The sequence below is a fragment of the Panthera pardus genome, unplaced genomic scaffold (assembly GCF_024362965.1).
Source record: "Panthera pardus isolate Hobbes unplaced genomic scaffold, ASM2436296v1 HiC_scaffold_17, whole genome shotgun sequence".
Taxonomy (NCBI): domain Eukaryota; kingdom Metazoa; phylum Chordata; class Mammalia; order Carnivora; family Felidae; genus Panthera; species Panthera pardus.
The window spans coordinates 70,230,490-70,252,837 of NW_026526732.1; the positions used below are offsets into that span (position 1 = coordinate 70,230,490).

General features: G+C 36.5%; 1 protein-coding gene across 7 annotated transcripts in view; it reads left to right on the plus strand.

Annotated features, from left to right (window-relative positions):
• Positions 1-22,348, plus strand: part of MAP3K7 (mitogen-activated protein kinase kinase kinase 7) — an 85,047-nt gene that overhangs the window by 16,501 nt on the left and 46,198 nt on the right. For all 7 annotated transcript variants that reach the window (XR_008422954.1, XR_008422955.1, XR_008422956.1 and 4 more), the window contains exons 3-8: positions 3,295-3,360; positions 3,833-3,878; positions 4,958-5,096; positions 13,889-14,013; positions 20,114-20,242; positions 22,046-22,176. Coding sequence is in view for 2 of the 7 variants with exons in the window: in XM_019442868.2 (XP_019298413.1) it covers positions 3,295-3,360; positions 3,833-3,878; positions 4,958-5,096; positions 13,889-14,013; positions 20,114-20,242; positions 22,046-22,176 (636 nt within the window). In the remaining 5 variants the exon portion in view is untranslated. The remainder of the gene's footprint in view (positions 1-3,294; positions 3,361-3,832; positions 3,879-4,957; positions 5,097-13,888; positions 14,014-20,113; positions 20,243-22,045; positions 22,177-22,348) is intronic.

Consider the following 22,348-nt stretch of genomic DNA (forward strand, 5'->3'; position numbering starts at 1 on the left):
TCTGACTGGTTTCTGCTCAGGTCATGAACTCATGGTTTGTGGGTTAGAGCCACATGTCAGGCTCTGAGACGTTCTTGCAGACCCTGCTTGGATTCTTTCTCTCTTTGCCCCTTTCCAACTCATGCACAGCTCTCTTCTGCCTCTCTCTCTCAAAAATAAACTTTAAAAAAATATCAGTGGTTTTATCACTTTTTAACCAGTGGATAAGTGGTCTTTATCTTACAAACCTTTCTGAATTTATGTTTGTGATTATATTTAATTATAATTTCAAAATATACTTTATGATATTTTTAAATGTATAACATGGAGACTGAGAACCTAGTTGGGATATGACGAAGTGGATTTTTGTAATTAATTGAATGAGTTGAGAAATGCTGATAGTTTGGGGTCATCATGAAGAAAAGATGATCTCTAATAGTATGCTCCGAGAGTCTGGCCTCAGCCTTGCCTTACTCATGATATTTGTTTATGGTTTAGATAAGGTCTAAAAGTGTATTGGCACTTTCACAAAACTAGGTAAAAGCATATGTGTTAAACACTAGGAATCAGGACTTGAAAAGATTATAATAGCTTGGATAAAAATTTTTTATCAAGGTTATATATACATATAATTGAGATTGTCAGATAGTCCACATGTTCTTTTTTTTTTTTTTTTCTTTTTTTAAAGCTTTATTTTATGTACCATAAAATTCACCTGTTGGAAGTACAACTGAATGGTTTTTAAGAGATTCACAAGGTTGGGACACACTTCTTCCTTCATTAGTTCTGAGACCTTGGCCTCCAGTCTCCCACAAAGCAATTGGTCTTCCCTCTACCCCACCTCCTCTGTGTGTCTCTCTCACCTTCAAATTCAATTTCTTTCATTTACAGATCTTTAACTCCCTTGCCTGCAGCCAATCCCTTCTAATCCCATCTCTCAACTCCAGATAGTTTATCAGAGACACATCTCTTCCAGAGAGACATTCAGACATGAGAATTTAAAAATAAAATAAATAGGGGCGCCTGGATGGCTCAGTTGGCTGGGCGTCCAACTTCAGCCCAGGTCATGATCTCGCAGTCCGTGAGTTCAAGCCCCCCATTGGGCTCTATGCTGACAGCTCGAAGCCTGGAGCCGGCTTCGGATTCTGTGTCTCCCTCTGTCTCTCTGCCCCTCTCCTGCTCGTGCTCTGTCTCTCTCTCAAAAATAAGTAAAAAAAATTTTTAAGTGTAAAAATAAAATAATTAATAAAGACTTTATAGCACTAGCCCAGTGTGCACCTCCCCTATGAAAACCACGTGATGAATTCTATCAGGTCACTTCTGGAAAGACCTTGGCTCTTCCTTTATATATTATCATCCTACCTAAAAAGAGCAATAGGTGTTCTCACAGGCTGCTACCTTCAATCCATCATCCCTTCCACTGAGTTATGTCTCTCAGACAAACTTTCAGTAAGACCCAGACAGAGAGCCTGGTTCAGACTCCTTTGTGTCATCACCCTGGCCTCTGCCCCCAACAAGTGAGTACAGTACTTTTGGTTGAAGGCCTAGGCTCCCAACAACCACAGCCTAGACTTTCTCAAACCAAGGAGAGAAGGAGGGGAAGAAACTAGAGGAGAGAGATGCACACTGGGCTTTGGATCAGCCACATTGGATGTGAGTCCTCTACATGTTCTTACTTTGAAAACTTTTATTCCCTTACCCTCCTTCCCATCAAGTTTTCTGCTTCTCAGAGGCAACTACTTTGAGCTCATTCCTTACTTTTCTTTGGTATCCCCCAATCCAGAGACTCTTTGCTATATCAAAGAAACAGCTTCTAATCTTTGGGATGATACAGAGGCATCACTAAGCTGTTTGAAGTCAGGAAGGGAGGGAATCTTTGGTCTACCTTTCAGCCAGTCTCTCTGTTCCATTATTGCCTTATTTGCATAGGTACCTGGTACTCCCAACCCTTTGGAGATTTTATGAGATAAATCTCATTGCTTCTCATTTTTTCTTTTCTTTTCTTTTTTTTTTTTTAGATCTGCTGTGTCCGATACTGCTAATCATTTGCTTTCCAACTTCAAAAATGTGTTGTTGTCTTCCCATTTCACATTCTCTTTATACTTCTTTGTGCCTTGAAAAAAATGCCTTTAATGTCGTAGTAGGATTTGAGGAGGGAGCAGGAATACTTACATAATCTGCTATCTGAAGCTCAGTCCTGAACCTTAAGATGAAATATAATAAATATGTATTTATAATAAATGAATATAATAAATAGTGATATTCTTGTGTTAGGACTGAAAATACACAGATGTTGGCTGTAGAAAAATATAGCTTTCTACTAGCATATAGTAAAAAGGTTTATCTTTTTGGACTTCATATGAGCCAGCAGTATAATGTAAATAATAAGAGGAAGAGAAAGGAAAAGACATAAAAGAGAGAAGAAAGAGAGTAAGGTGCAGTTTGGAGGGACACATAAACAGATGTTTGAGATGTAGAGCAAGAGAAACAGTATAGCCAAACCTCTCACTGACCTTAGTGTGATTCATTGGATTGGGGAAGATTAAAGCTGGAAGTAGGAAGAATAGCTAGGAGAACACACGGCAATTACTACAGCAGTCATGTTACTAAGGCAATGGTAGTGGGAATGCAGAGGAGGCAATTAATTCAAGAGATAGGAGAAGGAAATAGGGAAGACAGCACACATATGCAGAAAGAGTGCAGATTTTAAGTCAGATAAACCAAAGTTCAAACCCTGGCTATACCACTTCCTAGCTGTACGATATTTAACAGCTCACTTAACCCTCTCTGAGCTTTATCTTAAAGGTCCCTCTTCTTTTAAGGTAGAAATGACAATACCTACCTTGCAGAGTTGTGAGAATTATATGGTATCTATAAAGTACCCCCCAATGCCCGGCACAGAGTAGATAGATTATTCAGCCATAGTTATGAAGATGATGACAATGACAGGGCTTCTTCTGGCTTCAATAACTCAGCTCAGTGCCATCTCTGGGATAGTGTCCTAACATTTCTTGGCAAAGTTTATTCTTATTTGTACTTAACATGACTTGTTCATAACTCCTGTTACAGCACTTTGCACATTACCTTAATTATTTGTTTACATGTCCATCTCTCAATTAAAGCGTGAGAGCTCTAGGGCAGGGAATCTTTGCCATCCTGGGCAGGCATTTATGACCACAGTGCCTGCTTACATAGTGAATGATGATAGTTGAGTGATTGAACTAATGTTTTGTACAACCATGAAATTACAATGATGCTGTGAAATCAGTTTCTCATAAGTTAGCACCTTTTAAAAGAAACCTTAATTTGTTACAGCTTCGACAGTTATCCCGCGTGAACCATCCTAATATTGTAAAGCTGTATGGAGCCTGCTTGAATCCAGTAAGTTTGTCACTTTTTCATTGTCACCCATCTGTAAGCAGTGACACGGTAAATGTTTGAGGGGATGTAGTTTTTGAAGCTGTTTTGATCTGTTAGATTATTTCAAAAAAATTGCACTTTATGTATTTGTTTCTAGTCTGTTAACAACACAGTATATTGGAGGAATTATCTTAGGTGGTCTCATCCAGTAAACTCATCGTGTTATGAGATTTATGACATCCTGTGACAGCATCTACTCAGCACTGGAGAAAGTTCTCAAAGATCTTGTGATTATGTGTTCACATTCATTTCCACTCTTAGACAGTGGGCCCCTTGTATAGAAGACAGAGTCTTGGGTCCCCTTTTCTTTCCGTTAATACCATTCACATACTAGAGACCAAATAAAATTAAAGATTGAACTGAACTATCTGGCCCAAATCACATAAGGTGCCACAACACTGTAGTTAATTATTCTGACATGTGTTTCTTTTAGGTGTGTCTTGTGATGGAATACGCTGAAGGGGGCTCTTTATATAATGGTGAGTGTCATTAGACTTGTCTTTATCTAGTAGAATAAAATCATTGAAGAGATCTTAATATACACTGTTAGTTGCTTAATGTTCTTCACAGTTTACCCTCAGAATCCCAAAAGGAGGTAATTAAAAAAAAATCTGCTAAAGATTAGAAATGAAAAGATGAAATGCTACAGCATTGGTATATGAAATTTAGAAGTCTGAGTGGTACTTTTCATAATACTAAAAGCATTTAAGTAAGGTAAAATTTGCTTTTTAAACAGATTTTAAAATATCTTCATACTTTTATTAGTGTTTTTGTTTTTTGCCCTCTCTTAGCTTTGAGCCTCCTCATTTGAGAACTCTTTAACCATACTTCCATTTCATTCTGCATAATTTGCTCTCTTCAGAAAAATAAAATTGTGAAAACTCCCTTCACAGAACGTTTTAACAATGAAGGACACTGTGTCATTTAGTTATTTTTATAGAACAGAGCTAACTTTTTCACTCTTGCAAAACACCAGTGTAGTAAATATATTGTTGCATTTATATAAAATAAATTGTTGCATTCTATTTTTTAAGTTAGTATTTTATTTAAATTTTTATTTATATTTACTGTGTTCATCATTGTTAATGGGTAGCTCTCATACTCCATTGTTTTATTTGATTGAACTATTTCTAGTTTTTAGCTATTGTAGAAAGCATAATTGTAAACATCTTGATTTACATTGTTTTATTTCCTTCTGTACTACTTCACTATATTTCTGTTACAATAGTATACTATCATATTGTTTATAATTTACATTATTTTGTGAAAGACAGTATCTATCAGTGGAAAAGTGGTAATATATATTGATTTTGCTAGATAGAGCATATATATAACCTTTACTAGAAGTACTATTAGATTTTAGGTATTTATGTGGTATGTATCCATTTGAAATTACTAGATATTTCTATCTTTATATTTAGAAAATAATTAAAAGCAGGACTGATGGGAACATATGTAGAAATAGACCTGGTCATGTGTTCCGACAGTGCTTGCATTCACCCTGTGTCTTTTGTTATATGCAATAAAGTTCTTTTTAGTTTGTGCCTTTCTTTTGCAGTGCTGCATGGTGCTGAACCATTGCCATATTACACTGCTGCCCACGCAATGAGTTGGTGTTTACAGTGTTCCCAAGGAGTGGCTTATCTTCACAGCATGCAACCCAAAGCTCTAATTCACAGGGACCTGAAACCACCAAAGTAAGTTCTAATAGTGCCGTGTCTCGCTCTCCTTCTCTCTCTCTCTCTCCATCCCTCCACCACACCACTCCCTCCCCCCCACCACTTTCTAATTCAAGCTAATTGTTGCACATGATTTTCTCTTTTCTCTTCCCTTTGGCTTGTTTGAGAGTGTTTATTTTTAACTCACCTTCATTATTTAGTTATTTAAGCTTGCATTTTAAAATGTTCTCTTTATAGGATTTTAATTTTAGTTGAATTTTTATTTTTAATAATTCTTGCTATGGATTTGCAAACTTCTAGAATTGGTAAGGCTATAAATTTATTTTGTGCCTGCTGTATATATCATTGCCCCTAGACAGTTCCATGAGATCAGAGACAAGTTTGTCTTGTTCCCTACTATATCCCTAACAGCTAGCACAATGTCCACACATAGTAGATATTTTACAAAAATTTACAGAGTGGTTATTATTTGCCCTTTTAGAGGAAGGCAAAAGAACGTTTCTGGCATCTGGGTAGAAATTGAAAATCTTCTGGATTTCTCCATATTGAGGATCCTAGGATCACAATTCCCTGAATAAGTATTTTAAAGGGTGAAACTTTGGGGGTTTTTTTTTGTTTATATAGGTATTCAGTTAAAGAAAACATACAGGTATTGTCCCCTTTTCTCTCTGATTATTTTCTTCTTTATCCACTTGTGACAGAGTCTCCACATGCCATTCTCTCGTTCTCTACTCCCAGCCACCACATCAGCCTCATATAAGAGGTTTCCCCTAGGAAATCAGTTTCAAGTATTCCGTTCTCTTGATGCAGGTTTAAAGCATTAAAGTGCCCCTTCTGGGTACAACTTGTCACTCTCATGTCTAATCTGATACATTCTACATAGGTTTCAGCTCTTGGAATCACTTGTTCTCACTAGTGTACCTTATTTCTACTCCCAGGCTTAAACTGATTTCTCTTTCCCCAGGTCCCTGGTCAAATAATGTTTAAGACCCAGATTCATGACACCTTTATTTTTTTAACTTGACTCCAGAGGCTAGTACCTTAGCAACCTGTTTTGCCTAATGAAGAAGAAATCACTTTGTCTTTTTTTTTTCCTGTTTATGAAGATCGAGTCCTGTTTTTCCTCTCTTAATTAACATACAGCTGAATTATCAAAACAAACTCATGAGAATCATAGCTCTTATCCAACAACAAATTGACTATTGATTCAAAGGATCCGGGCAAGCATCAGGTACAAAGCATCTTTTTTCTGGAGAAGCCAGAAACCATCAGATGGAACTTCCAAAAATATCCCTTTTCTTCTATTAGGGCATGTTTTGGCTTTGGAATAACAAAACAATGTACATGAAAATACAAAAGGAAGTCCTTTCAGTTTTCCAATATCTTTTCTATTCCATAATTATACAACTTAAGTGACTGCCTTCATTCTCCATCTACCTATACCCCATAAATCCATAAATGTTAGGTTTATTTAGCCAACCTACTTAGACTGGATATGTCCTACTAAAATCATTTGTGAATAGGAACTCTTCCTTTTGTCTTAAATACCATCAGTATACTTACAAGAAGTCTGGCCTAAGTCATTCATTCCTCTTGGTCATCCTTCTGATTGTACTCATCCTATAGTATTGCAGATTGTCTTTGGGGCACTTAATGCACAAATTGGGCTTTAGAGTTAGAATTGATTTTTCAGAATGTAGTGGGGAGAAGAAAATTCTTTGGAATGGCTATGCTTACATAAATAATTATATATACAAGTCCACATGCTCTATTATTATCACTGGAAAACTGAATTCTGTGGTCGAGAGGAGTTCCACAGAATGGGTGACTCAGTCGGTTAAGCTTCCAACTCGATTTCAGCTCACGTCATGATCTCATGGTTCGTGAGTTCAAGCCCCACATCAAACTGTGCACGGACAGTGTGGAACCTGCTTGAGATTCTCTCTCTCTCTCTCTCTCTCTCTCTCTCTCTTTCTCTCTCTTTCTCTCTCTCTCTCTCTGCCTGCCCCCCCCCCTCAAAATAATTGAACTTAAAAAAAAAAGGCAACTGATGATTTGGTTAGGTGTTTTATAGAATATCGACTTGTGTTTGTACCCCTATTTTATTCTTCTTTTGCAGGTTCATTTGTGTAATACTTCAGAAATAAAAATGTGTTTTGGTCCCAGCTGTGTGAATGAATGTAAGCCTGCAAAGATCACTTAGGTTCATATTTCAGTGAACCTTGAATGTCATGCTCATGGCTGATGACCTATCAAAATCTTATGAGTAAAGGAGTACTAATTGTAATAATAATAATAATATAAAAGTCATTCAGAATAAACTACCTTGATATACCAATATGAAACAAGGAAACCAGTTAGAGTTCTTATCTTGGGTAAAGAGTAGAGCTGGAACAAGAACAGTAAAACAGGAAACTTTTTGTTGAAGGACATATAAAGATAAATTGCATTTAACATTCTTTCCACTTCAGTTAGCATAGAAGTATTTGTGACCTAATGCAGATGTATATAGTAGTTTATCTGGTTTATCCTAGTCATGCTGGACTGAAAAGAAACTCTCCAGTTAGAATTTTAGTATAAAATTATATACAAAGAATTTATAAAATTTATAATTTGAATGAATTCCATTTCTGCTTTCGAATATTACTACAATGTGATGGTACAGATTATCTTTATTTTCTGTTTGTCATGAAGAGGAAAACCTAAGTAAGAGCATGCTACTTGGTGATTGTACTTGGTTAATAAAGCACTTAGGAAAGGCAGAATCTTAAGTTCAGAAAATTTTTCTGGAAATCTTTCATTAGGTCATTTTAACTGTAATAGAGTTATGTTCCTCCTGTACACACGTTCTAAACATAAAAAAATTTTTTAGAAGGACGTTAAAAGTAAGGACATTTAAGGAGTGCTTGGGTACCTCAGTTGCTTAAGCATCTGACTTCAACTCAGTTCATGATCTCATGGTTTGTGGGTTCAAGCCCTACGTCAGGCTTTGTCCTGACAGCTCAGAGCCTGGAGCCTGCTTTGGTTTGTTTCTCCCCCTCTTTCTGCCCCTCCCCCACTCGCACTCTGTCTCTGTTTCTTAAAAATGAATAAACGTTAAAAAAAATTTTTTCTTAATAATAAGGACATTTAAAATAAAGATCATTTTTCCTTCTATATTGGTTTATTTTACCTTTTTTCTTTAATTAAAGTGTATGTTGTTATTTTCAAATAAATATATTCATGATTGAAAACAAATTCAAAAAGCACAGAAAAATATAAAGCAATATTTTCCTGTTTCTGCTCCTCAAAGGTAACCTCGGTCTTATTTCATTTTTTAAGCATGTATGGGTTATGTTATGTATAATGTTGCTTTTTTTCACTTACATGGACATCTTTTCATGTCAGTATATTCAGATATTTACCTCTTTATTTTTAATAAACAGAATTTCTTATTACTTTCTAAGCAAGTATTTGAAACTATTTCTGTTCATGTAAGCAATCTTAGACTTGGAAGACTTGATTTTTAGAGCTGTTTTCAGAAAATACAATGCTACTGAATCACTTGACATTTTGAGATTCTGTATAGTTTTCAATGCCCAAAATTGGTGCTTCTCAAACTTTCCCACTGCCTAGAACAAAGTAATGATATAACTTCAGTGTTCTACTAGGGACAGAGCCCAATAAGCCTTCTTAAGGAATATTGTGTGCAAATTTTGCATTCAACTTCATATATTGTGTAGTTTGTTTTCAAGTCAATCTTGGGATGTTAGAAATACTCACAGCTGTGTAAAAGTGATAGTCCAGGGAGAAGTGCTAGCTTTGACCTGGGGCTCTGTGGGCTCCCTACCACTTACCTTGGCATACACTGACATACTTGCAAGGTTTCATACCCTAGTTTGAAAAACACATAAAGTGAAGCCTTTAAAGCTATGCATTTAAATCCTGACAACCTATGTGTGCTGATAGAAATTGTATACAAATGTGGCTTTGATTCTTATGCTCACATGGTAAGAATTTTGACCCTCCAGCAATGTGGCAAACCAGATCAACTGAAAAATCATCCTACAACAAACACCCAGAGATACTACATATTACAACAGACCTCTTTTTTTTTTTTTTTTTATGTTTATTTAGTTTTGAGAAAGAGAGAAACAGAGCATGAGTGGGGGAAAAGCAGAGAGAGGGAGGGAGACACAGAATCCAAAGCAGTCTCCAGGCTCCGAGCTGTCTGCACAGAGCCCTATGCAGGGCTTGAACCCACCAACCATGAGATCATGACCTGAGCCAAAGTCAGATGCTCAACCAGCTGAGCCACCCAGGAGCCCCAGCAACAAACATCTTTTTACATGCATAGGTGATCTCACAAGAAGATGAGGGAAATCATCAGGGCAAAAGATGGAGAGAACTGAATCCTGAAAGAACTAAACCAAGCCTGGAAGCCAGGGAGTCTACTGTGAGCTTCTTTCAGTATAAAAAATGTAGAGTCCCCAATTTTAATGGCTCTTATGTAACTGGAGACAGGTCCTTTGTTCTGCACCAGGTAAAGTAGCAGACCTGAGACCTCTCTATAAAGTCAGTGTCTTTGGAGAGAACAACTTAAAAGTAGGCTAGGAAAAAAATCAGTTTTCTAACTAGGCAGAGCTTTTATTTCTTATTTCTTAACAGAGCTGTCTCCCTTCCTGCTGTCGTGAGTTTGAATTTGCCCTACTTGCACAATCAAGAAAAATCCCAGCAAGACAGGTTAAAACTGTTTTGGGGATTGGTAGTGTACCAGGGAGGGCATCTAATAGTAAGTGAAACTCCATTTTAAAGTCTTATTCTTTCAGTCCAGACTGTTAATTATTGCAGATTAAAACTGATCAAATCATAAAGCCACAATAAAGATTATGACACCTGTGGGGCGCCTGCTGGACTCGGTTGAGCGTCCGATTCTTGATTTCGGCTCAGGCCATGATCCCCAGGTTGTGGGATTAAACCTTGTGTCGGGCTCCATGCTGAACTTGGAACCTGCTTAAGATTCTTTTTCTTCCTCTACCTCTGCTCCTCCTATGCTTATGCTCACGCGTGCTATGCCCTCTCTCTCTCTCTCTCTCTCTCCCTCTCTCTCAAAAAAAAAAAAAAAAATTACTGCACCTGTAAGCATTGAGGTTACCATGAGTGAATGTCAGTAGAAATAACATAGAACAGAATTAAGCCCTCAAATATTAAGACTCCAAATATTTGAAATTATCAATATGGAATATAAAATAAGGATGCTAATTAAAAAAAAGGAATTAAAATGTTCAAGGAGTAAAAACTATTCAAAATGACCAAAAGAACTAAACACAACATTTTGGAATAATTAAAAAATTTCAATAGATCTGGAATAGGTGACAAGAAAATCAGTAAGCTGTAAGATATCTGCGGTTACCCAGAATGCAACACAAATAGATGAGAAAAATGATAGGTTAAGGAACATAGGAAAAAGGAAAAGACTAACAACATAGAACTCCATTGAAGAAAATAGAATGGGGAGATATTATAACTTCAGAGGTATTGGCCAAGAATTTTCTGGACAAAGTTATGAATTGTAAATAGGATAAATGAAAAGGAGTCTACCCTGTGACACACCTTAAGGAGGCTACAGAACAACAAAAACAAAGGGGAGATTTTTAAATCAGCTAATCAGAAAAGAGATTACCTACAAAGGATTGTCAGGTAGACTGAAGTATAGTTTCCAGTACCATTAATGGAAGCTAGAAAACTAGAATCATAACTTCACAGAGCTGAGAAAAAATAGTTACCTACGCAGAATTGTGTACCTGCCCTAAATTATTTTTAAGGAGAAAGGTGCAAGTTAAAGACATTTTGATAGAAAACCTGAGAGAATTTACAATACATGGACCTTAATTGAAGGTATTTGGGAAAGAAAGAAAATGATTACGTAGACAAGTATAAGGTTCAAGAAGGAATGGTGAAACAAAATGAGTAAACATACATTAAGATAAATGTTGGCCATATAAAACAGAAATACCTTTTTGCATGTAAGAAGGGGATTCAAAATAAAGAATTATTTCTACTTGTTTACAGATTAACCAACATGACTATAAGTCTTTTAGGTAAGGATATTAGAGAGTGTCTCACACATTTATTTTTAAATGTTTAATTAACTCTTTAATAACAAACTAATAAAAATTGTCTTTTTACACTTTCAGAATGCTTTATATATTTCAGTTCTTATAGGACTAACAAGTTACATTGGGATATAAGAAGCTTAAGACTCTGAGTATCAGGGTCTTTGGAATCTTAATAGCTGAGAATATTAGCTATTTTAACACCAGCTGCTGTAGCTCATACTGGGCTTATCACAGTCGAAATGTATTTTTTGTGCATGTAAAATCCAAAACAGGTGTTCTTCTTTGGCAGATGGTCTTCCATGTAGTCATTCAAGGACCCAGTTAGGCTCCCTCCATCTTGTATTTCTGCTATCCTCCAGGACTTTGGGAAAGTAGGCATTCAGCCAGCAGATAAAGAGAATGGAGATCATGTGAGAGATTTTTTGGGCCACACCTAGAAGTAACCCTCCCTCTACCCACATATCAGTGGCCACAACTCAGTCTTAGCTACATCTAGAAGTTCAGAAAAGTAGAGGAAGTTGGGGGTGGCTTTTATGAGCAGTCGGCCAGTCCCGGTCACCCAAAGTATTTATTTACTGCTCTAACCACAGATTAGAACCGCTTACTGTTCTTTGCCAGTTAAACATCCCAAAGGCTCTCAGGATGACGTACCGTGCTCTCCAACTGGTCTGGGTGTGGTCCGTTTAATTCATTTGGAAAGCAATTAAAAGGACAAGTTTATCTGTCACCTCTTCACCTCTTTCTCCCAACTCACACAATACATAATGGCAGAAAGACAGGACAATCAGTAAAATTTCCACTGGGAAAAGAGAAGCATGGAGGCATATAGCAGTTACTGGTGTGTAGGAATGAAGTCCTGCATTGTCTGATCCCTCTGCCCTGGATTTGTGAGCGTGGTCTTGATCAGACCTTGATTTTACCCTTGGAAAGGAACTCCCTTATCCATTGCTCATGACTCCCAACTTTCACCCTTATCTAGACTCCTTGTGCATTTTCATACCACGTCAGACGTGGGTTTTGGCATAGACTGTCCTCAGAAGCCCTACAGTTTATATAACCTACATCCTGCTTATGTAGATCTGGGGTCCTGAGGATTGTTGTTAAGACTCAAAACAATCAAACTTTTAACTAGAAACTTGCTCCTTTGGCAATATTAATTTCTTCAAAAGTAGGTTTGTGATCTCTGGTTCCAGTCAGTTTCATGTGCCTATAACTATTACCAGAATTCTTTGTTAGGCAAAATCTTGAACCTGGTTTATTTGATTTCTGGCCACATCGCATTTTCTCAACTGAATAGTGGCACCCTGAAGCCATTAAATTTCGTGGGAAGTACTCTCTTTTAATGTGTTTTTTGCTGCAGTACTGAGTCTTCGTGGACCTTTGTCAGTCTTCCTTCTGTTTGGAATCTAGAAGCAGTCAGCTTTTGTAGTCCTTTAGGACCACAAATTATCGTAGGAGACAGATTTTACCAAATGTTTTGCCATGTCATTACATGGATTTTTCCAGCCTCCAATTTTAGCTTTCTTGTGCCTACTACTAAGCTAATATCAAATACAGTATATTAGATTTTTGTTACACCACCACCCACTTCTGTACCATTTTCTCGTATTGGTTAGAGTGGCACTGTTATAATAGGTAAGCTCTGAAATCTCATGGCTTTACAAAATATTTTTTTTTCCTTCACTCGTATGAAGTCCAAAATGAGTGTTTCTGATTAGTGAGTTTTTCACATTGGTGGCTCAGAATCCCAGGCTTCTTCTGTCTTGTAATTCAAAATCCTCTGCATGCAGTGGCATACGAGGAAAAGAAGGAGTAAATTTGTATGTGGGAGATTTTTATGGCCAGGCTTGAAAGTGAAGTACATAACTTCTACCCACAATCCATTGGCTAGAATGGACGAACAGCCCCATCTAACTGCTCAGAAATCTAAAAAATCTAATCTTTTTGCCCAGGAGGGAAAGGAAATAGGGTCAGTGAACAGTTAACCAGTCTGGATACATTAGGCTAAACTAAAGATTCATATCTGTTTGCCATAAGATTAATAACAAGTCTATAAACGTTTGGACCATGATCCATGGTAAGACATACTTCATAGTCTATCGTGTACATATTAATGTGTATAAAACTGAAACAACATACATGAAACGGTATTTAATCTGTTTGTGACACACTTTGGTATTTTCTATTCTATTTTTTAAAATGCTGTCATAGTCTACTGAATCAATTTTGTGACCTAGGTTTCCAGATCTTTGGGCTAGATTTTATGATCTATATTTTATGACTAGGTTTCTGCCTGCAGCTTGAAAAACACTGCAAAGGGTAGATTAAGTTTAGGGTGCAAGTGATTTATGAAGGTATTGAAATCCATCCACTTTCATTTCAGGACACCATAACGTTGACCTAGAACTTTTTAAAACCCCATGTTTAATTTTGGCCCAGAGAGACATATAGTCAGGAAAGATTATGGAGATAGAGATGGAGACATCAAAATGTGGGTCTAGCAGTCTCCCTAAGAGAACTAGGTTAAGGTCAGTTAATCTTTGCTAATATTCCCTCTGAACTGTTAAGCTGTTAGGGTGACCAGGAAGCATTTGACAGAAGTTGAATAGTGACATTTTGCTTAACACTTTCTGTTTCCACAAATGTCTCTTCTTTTTTTGTAGGAATCAAGTATTGGTCTAATAACCTTTGTTTTTGTTTTTTTGTAAACAGCTTGTTGCTGGTTGCAGGGGGGACAGTTTTAAAAATCTGTGACTTTGGTACAGCCTGTGACATTCAGACACACATGACCAATAACAAGGGCAGTGCTGCTTGGATGGCACCTGAAGTTTTTGAAGGTAAAATGACAAAAGCATGTTGTGATTGATAATCTTCCTTCTTACTCCGTGTACATCCAGTATGTGTTTATGGCTTTACCCCGTTTCCATGGTTTTACTCCTGCATAGTACATATCATAAAGTATACAGTTAACCCTTGAACAATGCAGACGGTTAATGGCACCACTGCCCCATGCAGTTGAAAATCCACGTGTAACTTTTGACTCCCCCAAACTTAACTACTGAAAGTCTACTGTTGACCAGAAGCCTTAGTAATAACAAACATTTGATTAACACATATTTTATATATGTTTTATATACCGTACTCTTACAATAAAGTAAGCTGAGAAAAGAAAATGTTATTAAGATAATAAGGAAAACACACTTATGGTGTTAAACTGTATTTGTCCAAAAAAAAAAAATGTGTGTATAAATCTAGTATTCATGGGTCAGCTGTACTAAAGTCTAAGGAGGTAGTAAACAAATACAGCCCTAGATCATAGTAAGATTTATATTGTCTAGCAACATTCTGTGCAAATTCAAGTATATGTTCAATCCTCATTTTCATATTCTACCATTGCAACTGTAAAAATCACCTATTTGTAACCCTAAAATCAGTATTCATGGTGCTTTCATGGTTATTTGTGGTCATGTATGGAGCAGGGAAAAATTGTGAGTCATCCAACACACGTTCCCGGCTAAGGAACGAGACAGCACACCACCTTCGTATTTCAGCTCTCATACTGTGTTGTTTTTATGATCTACATAGTACCACATTTTTTTCGTTCTTTATGTGCTTTTTGTTGGTGATTTTACTGTTTAAGATGGCCTCCAAGAGCAGCATTGAAGTGTTCTAGTGTTCCTAAGTATAACAAGACTGGTATGTCTTACAGAGAGAAAAATGCATGCTAGCTAATCTTTATTCAGGTATGATTTATAGTGCAGTTCCATGAGTTCAATATTAAGAATCCACAATATATATTAAATAAGGTGTTTTAAACAGAAACACACATAAAACAAGGTTATGCATTTTTTTTGTTTTTTGTTTTTTTTTAATATATGAAATTTACTGTCAAATTAGTTTCCATACAACACCCAGTGCTCATCCCAAAAGATGCCCTCTTCAATGCCCATCACCTACCCTCTCCTCCCTCCCACCCCCCATCAACCCTCAGTTTGTTCTCAGTTTTTAAGAGTCTCTTATGCTTTGGCTCTCTCCCACTCTAACCTCTTTTTTTTTTTCCTTCCCCTCCCCCATGGGTTTCTGTTAAGTTTCTCAGGATCCACATAAGAGTGAAAACATATGGTATCTGTCTTTCTCTCTCTGAGTTATTTCACTTAGCATAACACTCTCCAGTTCTATCCATGTTGCTACAAAGGGCCATATTTCATTCTTTCTCATTGCCACGTAGTACTCCATTGTGTATATAAGACACAATTTCTTTATCCATTCATCAGTTGATGGACATTTAGGTTCGTTCCATAATTTGGCTATTGTTGAGAGTGCTGCTATAAACATTGGGGTACAAGTGCCCCTATGCATCAGTACTCCTGTATCCCTTGGGTAAATTCCTAGCAGTGCTATTTCTGGGTCATAGGGTAGGTCTATTTTTAATTTTTTGAGGAACCTCCACACTGTTTTCCAGAGTGGCTGCACCAGTTTGCATTCCCGCCAACAGTGCAAGAGGGTTCCCGTTTCTCCACATCCTCGCCAGCATCTATAGTCTCCTGATTTGTTCATTTTGGCCACTCTGACTGGCGTGAGGTGATATCTGAGTGTGGTTTTGATTTGTATTTCCCTGATGAGGAGCGACGTTGAGCATCTTTTCATGTGCCTGTTGGCCATCCGGATGTCTTCTTTAGAGAAGTGTCTATTCATGTTTTCTGCCCATTTCTTCACTGGCTTATTTGTTTTTTGGGTGTGGAGTTTGGTGAGCTCTTTATAGATTTTGGATACTAGCCCTTTGTCCGATATGTCATTTGCAAATATCTTTTTCCATTCTGTTGGTTGTTTTCTTTGCTGTGCAGAAGCTTTTTATCTTCATAAGGTCCCAGTAATTCACTTTTGCTTTTAATTCCCTTGCCTTTGGGGATGTGTCAAGTAAGAAATTGCTGCGACTGAGGTCAGAGAGGTCTTTTCCTGCTTTCTCCTCTAGTGTTTTGATGGTTTCCTGTCTCACATTCAGGTCCTTTATCCATTTTTAGTTTATTTTTGTGAATGGTATAAGAAAGTGGTCTAGTTTCATTCTTCTGCATGTTGCTGTCCAGTTCTCCCAGCGCCATTTGTTAAAGAGACCGTCTTTTTTGCATTGGATATTCTTTCCTGCTTTGTCCAAGATTAGGTGGCCATACTTTTGTGGGTCTAGTTCTGGGGTTTCTATTCTATTCCATTGGTCTGTGTGTCTGTTTTTGTGCCAATACTATGCTGTCTTGATGATTACAGCTTTGTAGTAGAGGGTAAAGTCTGGGATTGTGATGCCTCCTGCTTTGGTCTTCCTCTTCAAAATTTCTTTGGCTATTCGGGGCCTTTTGTGGTTCCATATGAATTTTAGGATTGCTTGTTCTAGCTTCGAGAAGAATGCTGGTGAAATTTTGGTTGGGATTGCATTGAATGTGTAGATAGCTTTGGGTAGTATTGACATTTTAACAATATTTATTCTTCCAACCCATGAGCACGGAATGTTTTTCCATTTCTCTATGTCTTCTTCAATTTCCTTCATAAGCTTTCTATAGTTTTCAGCATATAGATCTTTTACATCTTTGGTTAGATTTATTCCTAGGTATTTTATGCATCTTGGTGCAATTGTGAATGGGATCAGTTTCTTTATCTTTCTGTTGCTTCATTATTAGTGTATAAGAATGCAACTGACTTCTGTACATTGATTTTGTATCCTGCAACTTTGCGGAATTCATGTATCCATTCTAGCAGACTTTTGGTGGAGTCTATCGGATTTTCCATGTATATACCATGTCATCTGCAAAAAGTGAAAGCTTGACTTCATCTTTGCCAATTTTGATGCCTTTGATTTCCTTTTGTTGTCTGCTGATGCTAGCACTTCCAAAACTATGTTAAACAACAGTGGTCAGAGTGGACATCCCTGTCGTGTTCCTGATCTCAGGGAGAAAGCTCTCAGTTTTTCCCCATTGAGGATGATATTAGCTGTGGGCTTTTCATAAATGGCTTTTATGATGTTTAAGTATGTTCCTTCTATCCCGACCTTCTTGAGGGTTTTTATTAAGAAAGGATGCTGAATTTTGTCAAATGCTTTTTCTGCATCAGTTGAGAGGATCATATGGTTCTTATCTTTTCTTTTATTAATGTGATGTATCACGTTGATTGACTTGCGAATGTTGAACCAGCCCTGCATCCCAGGAATGAATCCCACTTGATCATGATGAGTAATTCTTTTTATAAGCTGTTGAATTTGATTTGCTAGTATCTTTTTGAGAATTTTTGCATCCATATTCATCAGGGATATTGGCCTGTAGTTCTCTTTTTTTACTGGGTCTCTGTCTGGTTTAGGATTCAAAGTAATACTGGCTTCATAGAATGAGTCTGAAAGTTTTCCTTCCCTTTCTATTTTTGGAATAGCTTGAGAAGGATAGGTATTATCTCTGCTTTAAATGTCTGGTAGAACTCCCCCGGGAAGCCATCTGGTCCTGGACTCTTATTTGTTGGGAGATTTTTGATAACTGATTCAATTTCTTCGCTGGTTATGGGTCTGTTCAAGCTTTCTGTTTCCTCCTGTTTGAGTTTTGGAAGTGTGTGGGTGTTTAGGAATTTGTCCATTTTTTCCAGGTTGTCCAGTTTGTTGGCATATAATTTTTCATAGTATTCCCTGATAATTGCTTGTTTTTCTGAGAGATTGGTTGTAATAATTCCATTTTCATTCATGATTTTATCTATTTGGGTCATCTCCCTTTTCTTTTTTGAGAAGCCTGGCTAGAGGTTTATCAATTTTGTTTATTTTTTCAAAAAACCAACTCTTGGTTTCATTGATCTGCTCTACAGTTTTTTTAGATTCTATATTGTTTATTTCTGCTCTGATCTTTATTATTTCTCTTCTTCTGCTGGGTTAGGGTTGTCTTTGCTCCTCTGCTTCTATTTCCTTTAGGTGTGCTGTTAGATTCTGTATTTGGGATTTTTCTTGTTTCTTGAGATAGGCCTGGATTGCAATGTATTTTCCTTTCAGGACTGCCTTCGCTGCATCCCAACGCATTTGGATTGTTGTATTTTCATTTTTGTTTCCATATTTTTTTAAATTTATTCTCTAATTGCCTGGTTGACCCATTCATTCTTTAGTAGGGTGTTCTTTAACCTCCATGCTTTTGGAGGGTTTCCAGACTTCCATGTTTTGACCAGTTGACATTAAGAGCCTCACAGGAACCCAACTCTGATTGCCCCTATGAGCAAATGATTCAGCATTCACTAATTTCAGTCTTCGCAGAAACTTTATAGAACATAAATACCAGGAATAGTAAGACTCAACTGTACTTTTGTATTGGTTTCCTAGTAGTTAAAAATTGACATCTAAAGTTGAAATGAGCATGCCTTTGGAATGCAAGTAATTTGGCAGAAATATGATAACTAAGACAAGTAAAGAAAAATCTCATGTTTAGTTTCTTTTTTTTAAGTTTATTTATTTTGAGGGAAAGAACAAGTGGGGGGAGGGACAGAGAGGGAGAGAGTATCCCAAGCAAGCTCCAGTGCTGTCAGCACTGAGCTGGACACAGGGCCCAATCTCAAGAAACGTGAGATCATGACCTGAGTCAAAATCAAGAGTCAGACGCTTAACTGACTGGGCCACCCAGGCACCCCTGTTCGCTTTCTTTTACATCTCCGTATTTCACGCAAGTTCTAGAAGAATGGTCTATAAATTCATGATAGGTTTCTGTATGAAAACATCAAGCTATCTGTTAAATGAGTAAAGTTGAACTGAAGATGTGTGATTTGTATATTAGGAAGTAAGACTGTCCATAAAATTTAGAATCAGTTTAGTAATCAGGTTCTGCTTATGTCTTATTTCTTCTATTTTTGATGAATTTAAGGATTTTTGTTTCTTTGTTTATAGCCACTTGAGGGAAAGAGAAATTTGCTGTGCACATGGTCACTTGAGTGGACCTATTTTGCCCTAAAATTCAATCAAAAAGTGAATGGACCAGCAAATGTTAAATTATACAAAATTAAATAATGCCTCCTTTTTTTAAGTTCATGTACAGAATACATTGTTTTAAAACTATTTAAAATACTTTTTTGTGTGTTAAAATAACATAGTATTGCTATAGTATGGAAAGCAAAAAGATTTGTTTATTCAAAACCCAGAAATAAAAGTTACTTTTAATATTTAGAGTAACAAAGCTCGTACTATTAAGCTAGACTTCTTCATTTCTGAAAGATGTCAGCACCTGTAGCCCAAGTCCGACTGTAATCTCATTTTAATGCTTACAGTGTGCAGCTTAGTTGCATGTGTAATACACGTGCTAAGTACATGTGTAGCTATCACTATAATAATTGTTCGTTGTTACAGTGGGTTTTTTGTGGGTTTTAGCTGTTTATTGTGCTGATTCACCCACCGGTTTAGTGATCCTACAAATTTGGCAGCGTAATCTGCTTACTATAAATTTGTTATGCATAATTTTCACTGCTTACAACTTTTAAGTTTGCAAATTAAATTTTATCTTGCCAGATATTGAAAAGAAAATCTTATCACTAAATTAGAAATTTCTTCTGCTTTGCTAGTAGGGTAGTTCTATCCATCAAAAGAATGAATGGGAGAAGAAAATTTAAGATTAAAAAATTACAGAAAGTAATGTACAGATGTTTCATACTGTGTCCCAGGGAAAGTATAAGTCTAAATAAATAGAAGAAAGGTCCTATGCCTCTGAATGAAAGGTAGAAAATGACCAACTTTCTAAGGTGATTTTTTTAGTGCATTAACACTCAATTCATTAAATAAATATATTTGTTGCAGAGACTTAAGGTATTTCACAAAGAATAATTTCTCAGCTCTACATGCAGCATCCTCCTGTACACAGTGCTCACTCTTAAAATTTATGAAAACAGTTGTTTCTGTAAGTCATGTGGAAAAAAGTCTTGAAATTATACCACCTTTTTTTCTAGGTAGCAATTACAGTGAAAAATGTGACGTCTTCAGCTGGGGTATTATCCTTTGGGAAGTAATAACACGTCGGAAACCCTTTGATGAGATTGGTGGCCCAGCTTTCCGTATCATGTGGGCTGTTCATAATGGTTCGTAAAAAGAAATTTTTCTTTAATTATTTTGCATATTTTCTGTCTGGAAAATTGTGTCTACCTCAAAGAAAATCATTTATCCCTAACATTAAAACATCCAGTTCTTTGTTGCCAGAATACTTTGCTGCCATCAGTCTCCTGCACTCCTCCCCACACCCCCCAAATCAGTCAGGGCAGTGCCGAGACTGGTCCTGTCCTTAGAACAAGGCTGAGGAGGTCTGCTGATTCTGCTGATTTGGGAAAGGCCATCAGTACAGCCAGAGCCAACTACCTAGGATGGCTTTCTCCAGGGGATGGAAAAGCATTGGGTTGGACTCTGTGGAGAAAATAAAATTTAAAAACTAAATAAATAAGTAAAATCTCTTCTCATGATCAAGGTAGTTGAAGGAGGTATAACCTTTTCTCTTGAGGAAGCAAAGAATAATAATAAGAGTTGTTACTTAAGCTATTTGTAAAGACAAAACAGAGTTCATCACATACTTTCTTTTATCTCCTCATCCATCCTTATGAAGGGAGTACTATTCCTCATTTTACAGTTTTATAGATTAGGAAACTGAGACCTAAACAGGAAAAGGAAGTTGCCCAAGGTCACTAGATTAGTAAGTGGTATTGCTGGGATTCATATCCAGATCTTTGTGAGTCTCGGTGCCCATATTTTTAAATTATATTGATATATGAACTCTTTCTTTGCATCCCTCCCGCTCCTTTTAGACCTGTAGTTATGTTTCTAACCACTTATGATGTTAAAATACATGTTCTTCATAATCTAGTTACTTCACATTTTATTTGGAAAAATAAACTCTTCATGAAGGGAAACCTTGTTTAACCTTCCTAATTTTTGCATCACTCTAATTTATCATTTGGCTGTAATCATTCTGATTATGGCATTTTAGTTTTATTGGCATTTTAATACACTATTCCACAAATCATACAAATACCTGCCTAATTAGGTCATTAATAGACTTGTCAAACAGTGCCATCATCTGAGTAATCTTAAGTGTTTTTACCAGTTTCCTGTACTACCTTTCATTTTACTACCTTTAATGTCATTGTAGAGAGTACTAGAGCACTGACAAGACAGTGTTTCATGTTCTCTCTGTCAGTTGTCAGTAAATAATTGACAGTGAAGTAAGGAATAAAAGAACTAACTTGTTAGTTGGTGAAATTACAAAAATTTCATTATATTTGAGGCTTTCTTTAAGATAGGGACCTCACTAATAATATTACAGTCTTGGTAATTACGTAAAAGTTGATAGTTTTCAGCTTGTGAAATGACAGATTCACAGCAGCCAAAAAATGTCTGCCACCAACAAAAGAGTCATTTGGAGGTCAGTGAGTATGATACCACAGTGATGTGACTTTTCTGCTATGGAAGATTTTTCAAACATATTTGAAATTTTTACAGTAAATCTGAAAATACAGTTCAAGGAAGATTACCTCAAGCCACCATTTTATTTTCTTAATAAAACACTCACTAAGCCATTATTATTTGTTAAAAGAACAATATTAGAACAAATGAAATATTATTTCTCATTATTTCTCATAAGTATGAGAAATAATATACTCTTAACCATAATGCATATAAAAATTTTAATTTAACTTTGCCAAAAGTATAGCTTCCCCTTTATGAAAATATGTTAACCTAATAGACCAAAAAGAAATGTACTTTTATTATTCCAAAATAAATCTTAAATTACAAGAACTATAAAATAACTACTGTATTGGAAATACATATAAAAAGCTTACACCATTCTTTGGGTAAATACATTCTTTCCCCCCCCCTCTAATTTTCAATTATAGGTACTCGACCACCACTGATCAAAAATTTACCTAAGCCCATTGAGAGCCTGATGACTCGTTGTTGGTCTAAAGATCCTTCTCAGCGCCCTTCAATGGAGGAGATTGTGAAAATAATGACTCACTTGATGCGGGTATAATCCTTCTCTTGAGGGGTTTTGGATTTAGGGGAATTTGATATATACTGAGTTTGGGATTTTGAAGTAAAGAGACATTATTGCTTTTTTCTGCTTTATACTTTTCTGTATTGTCCAAGTTAGAATGGGTACTTATCACTCCTATAATCAAAGGAAGAAATGTTATTTT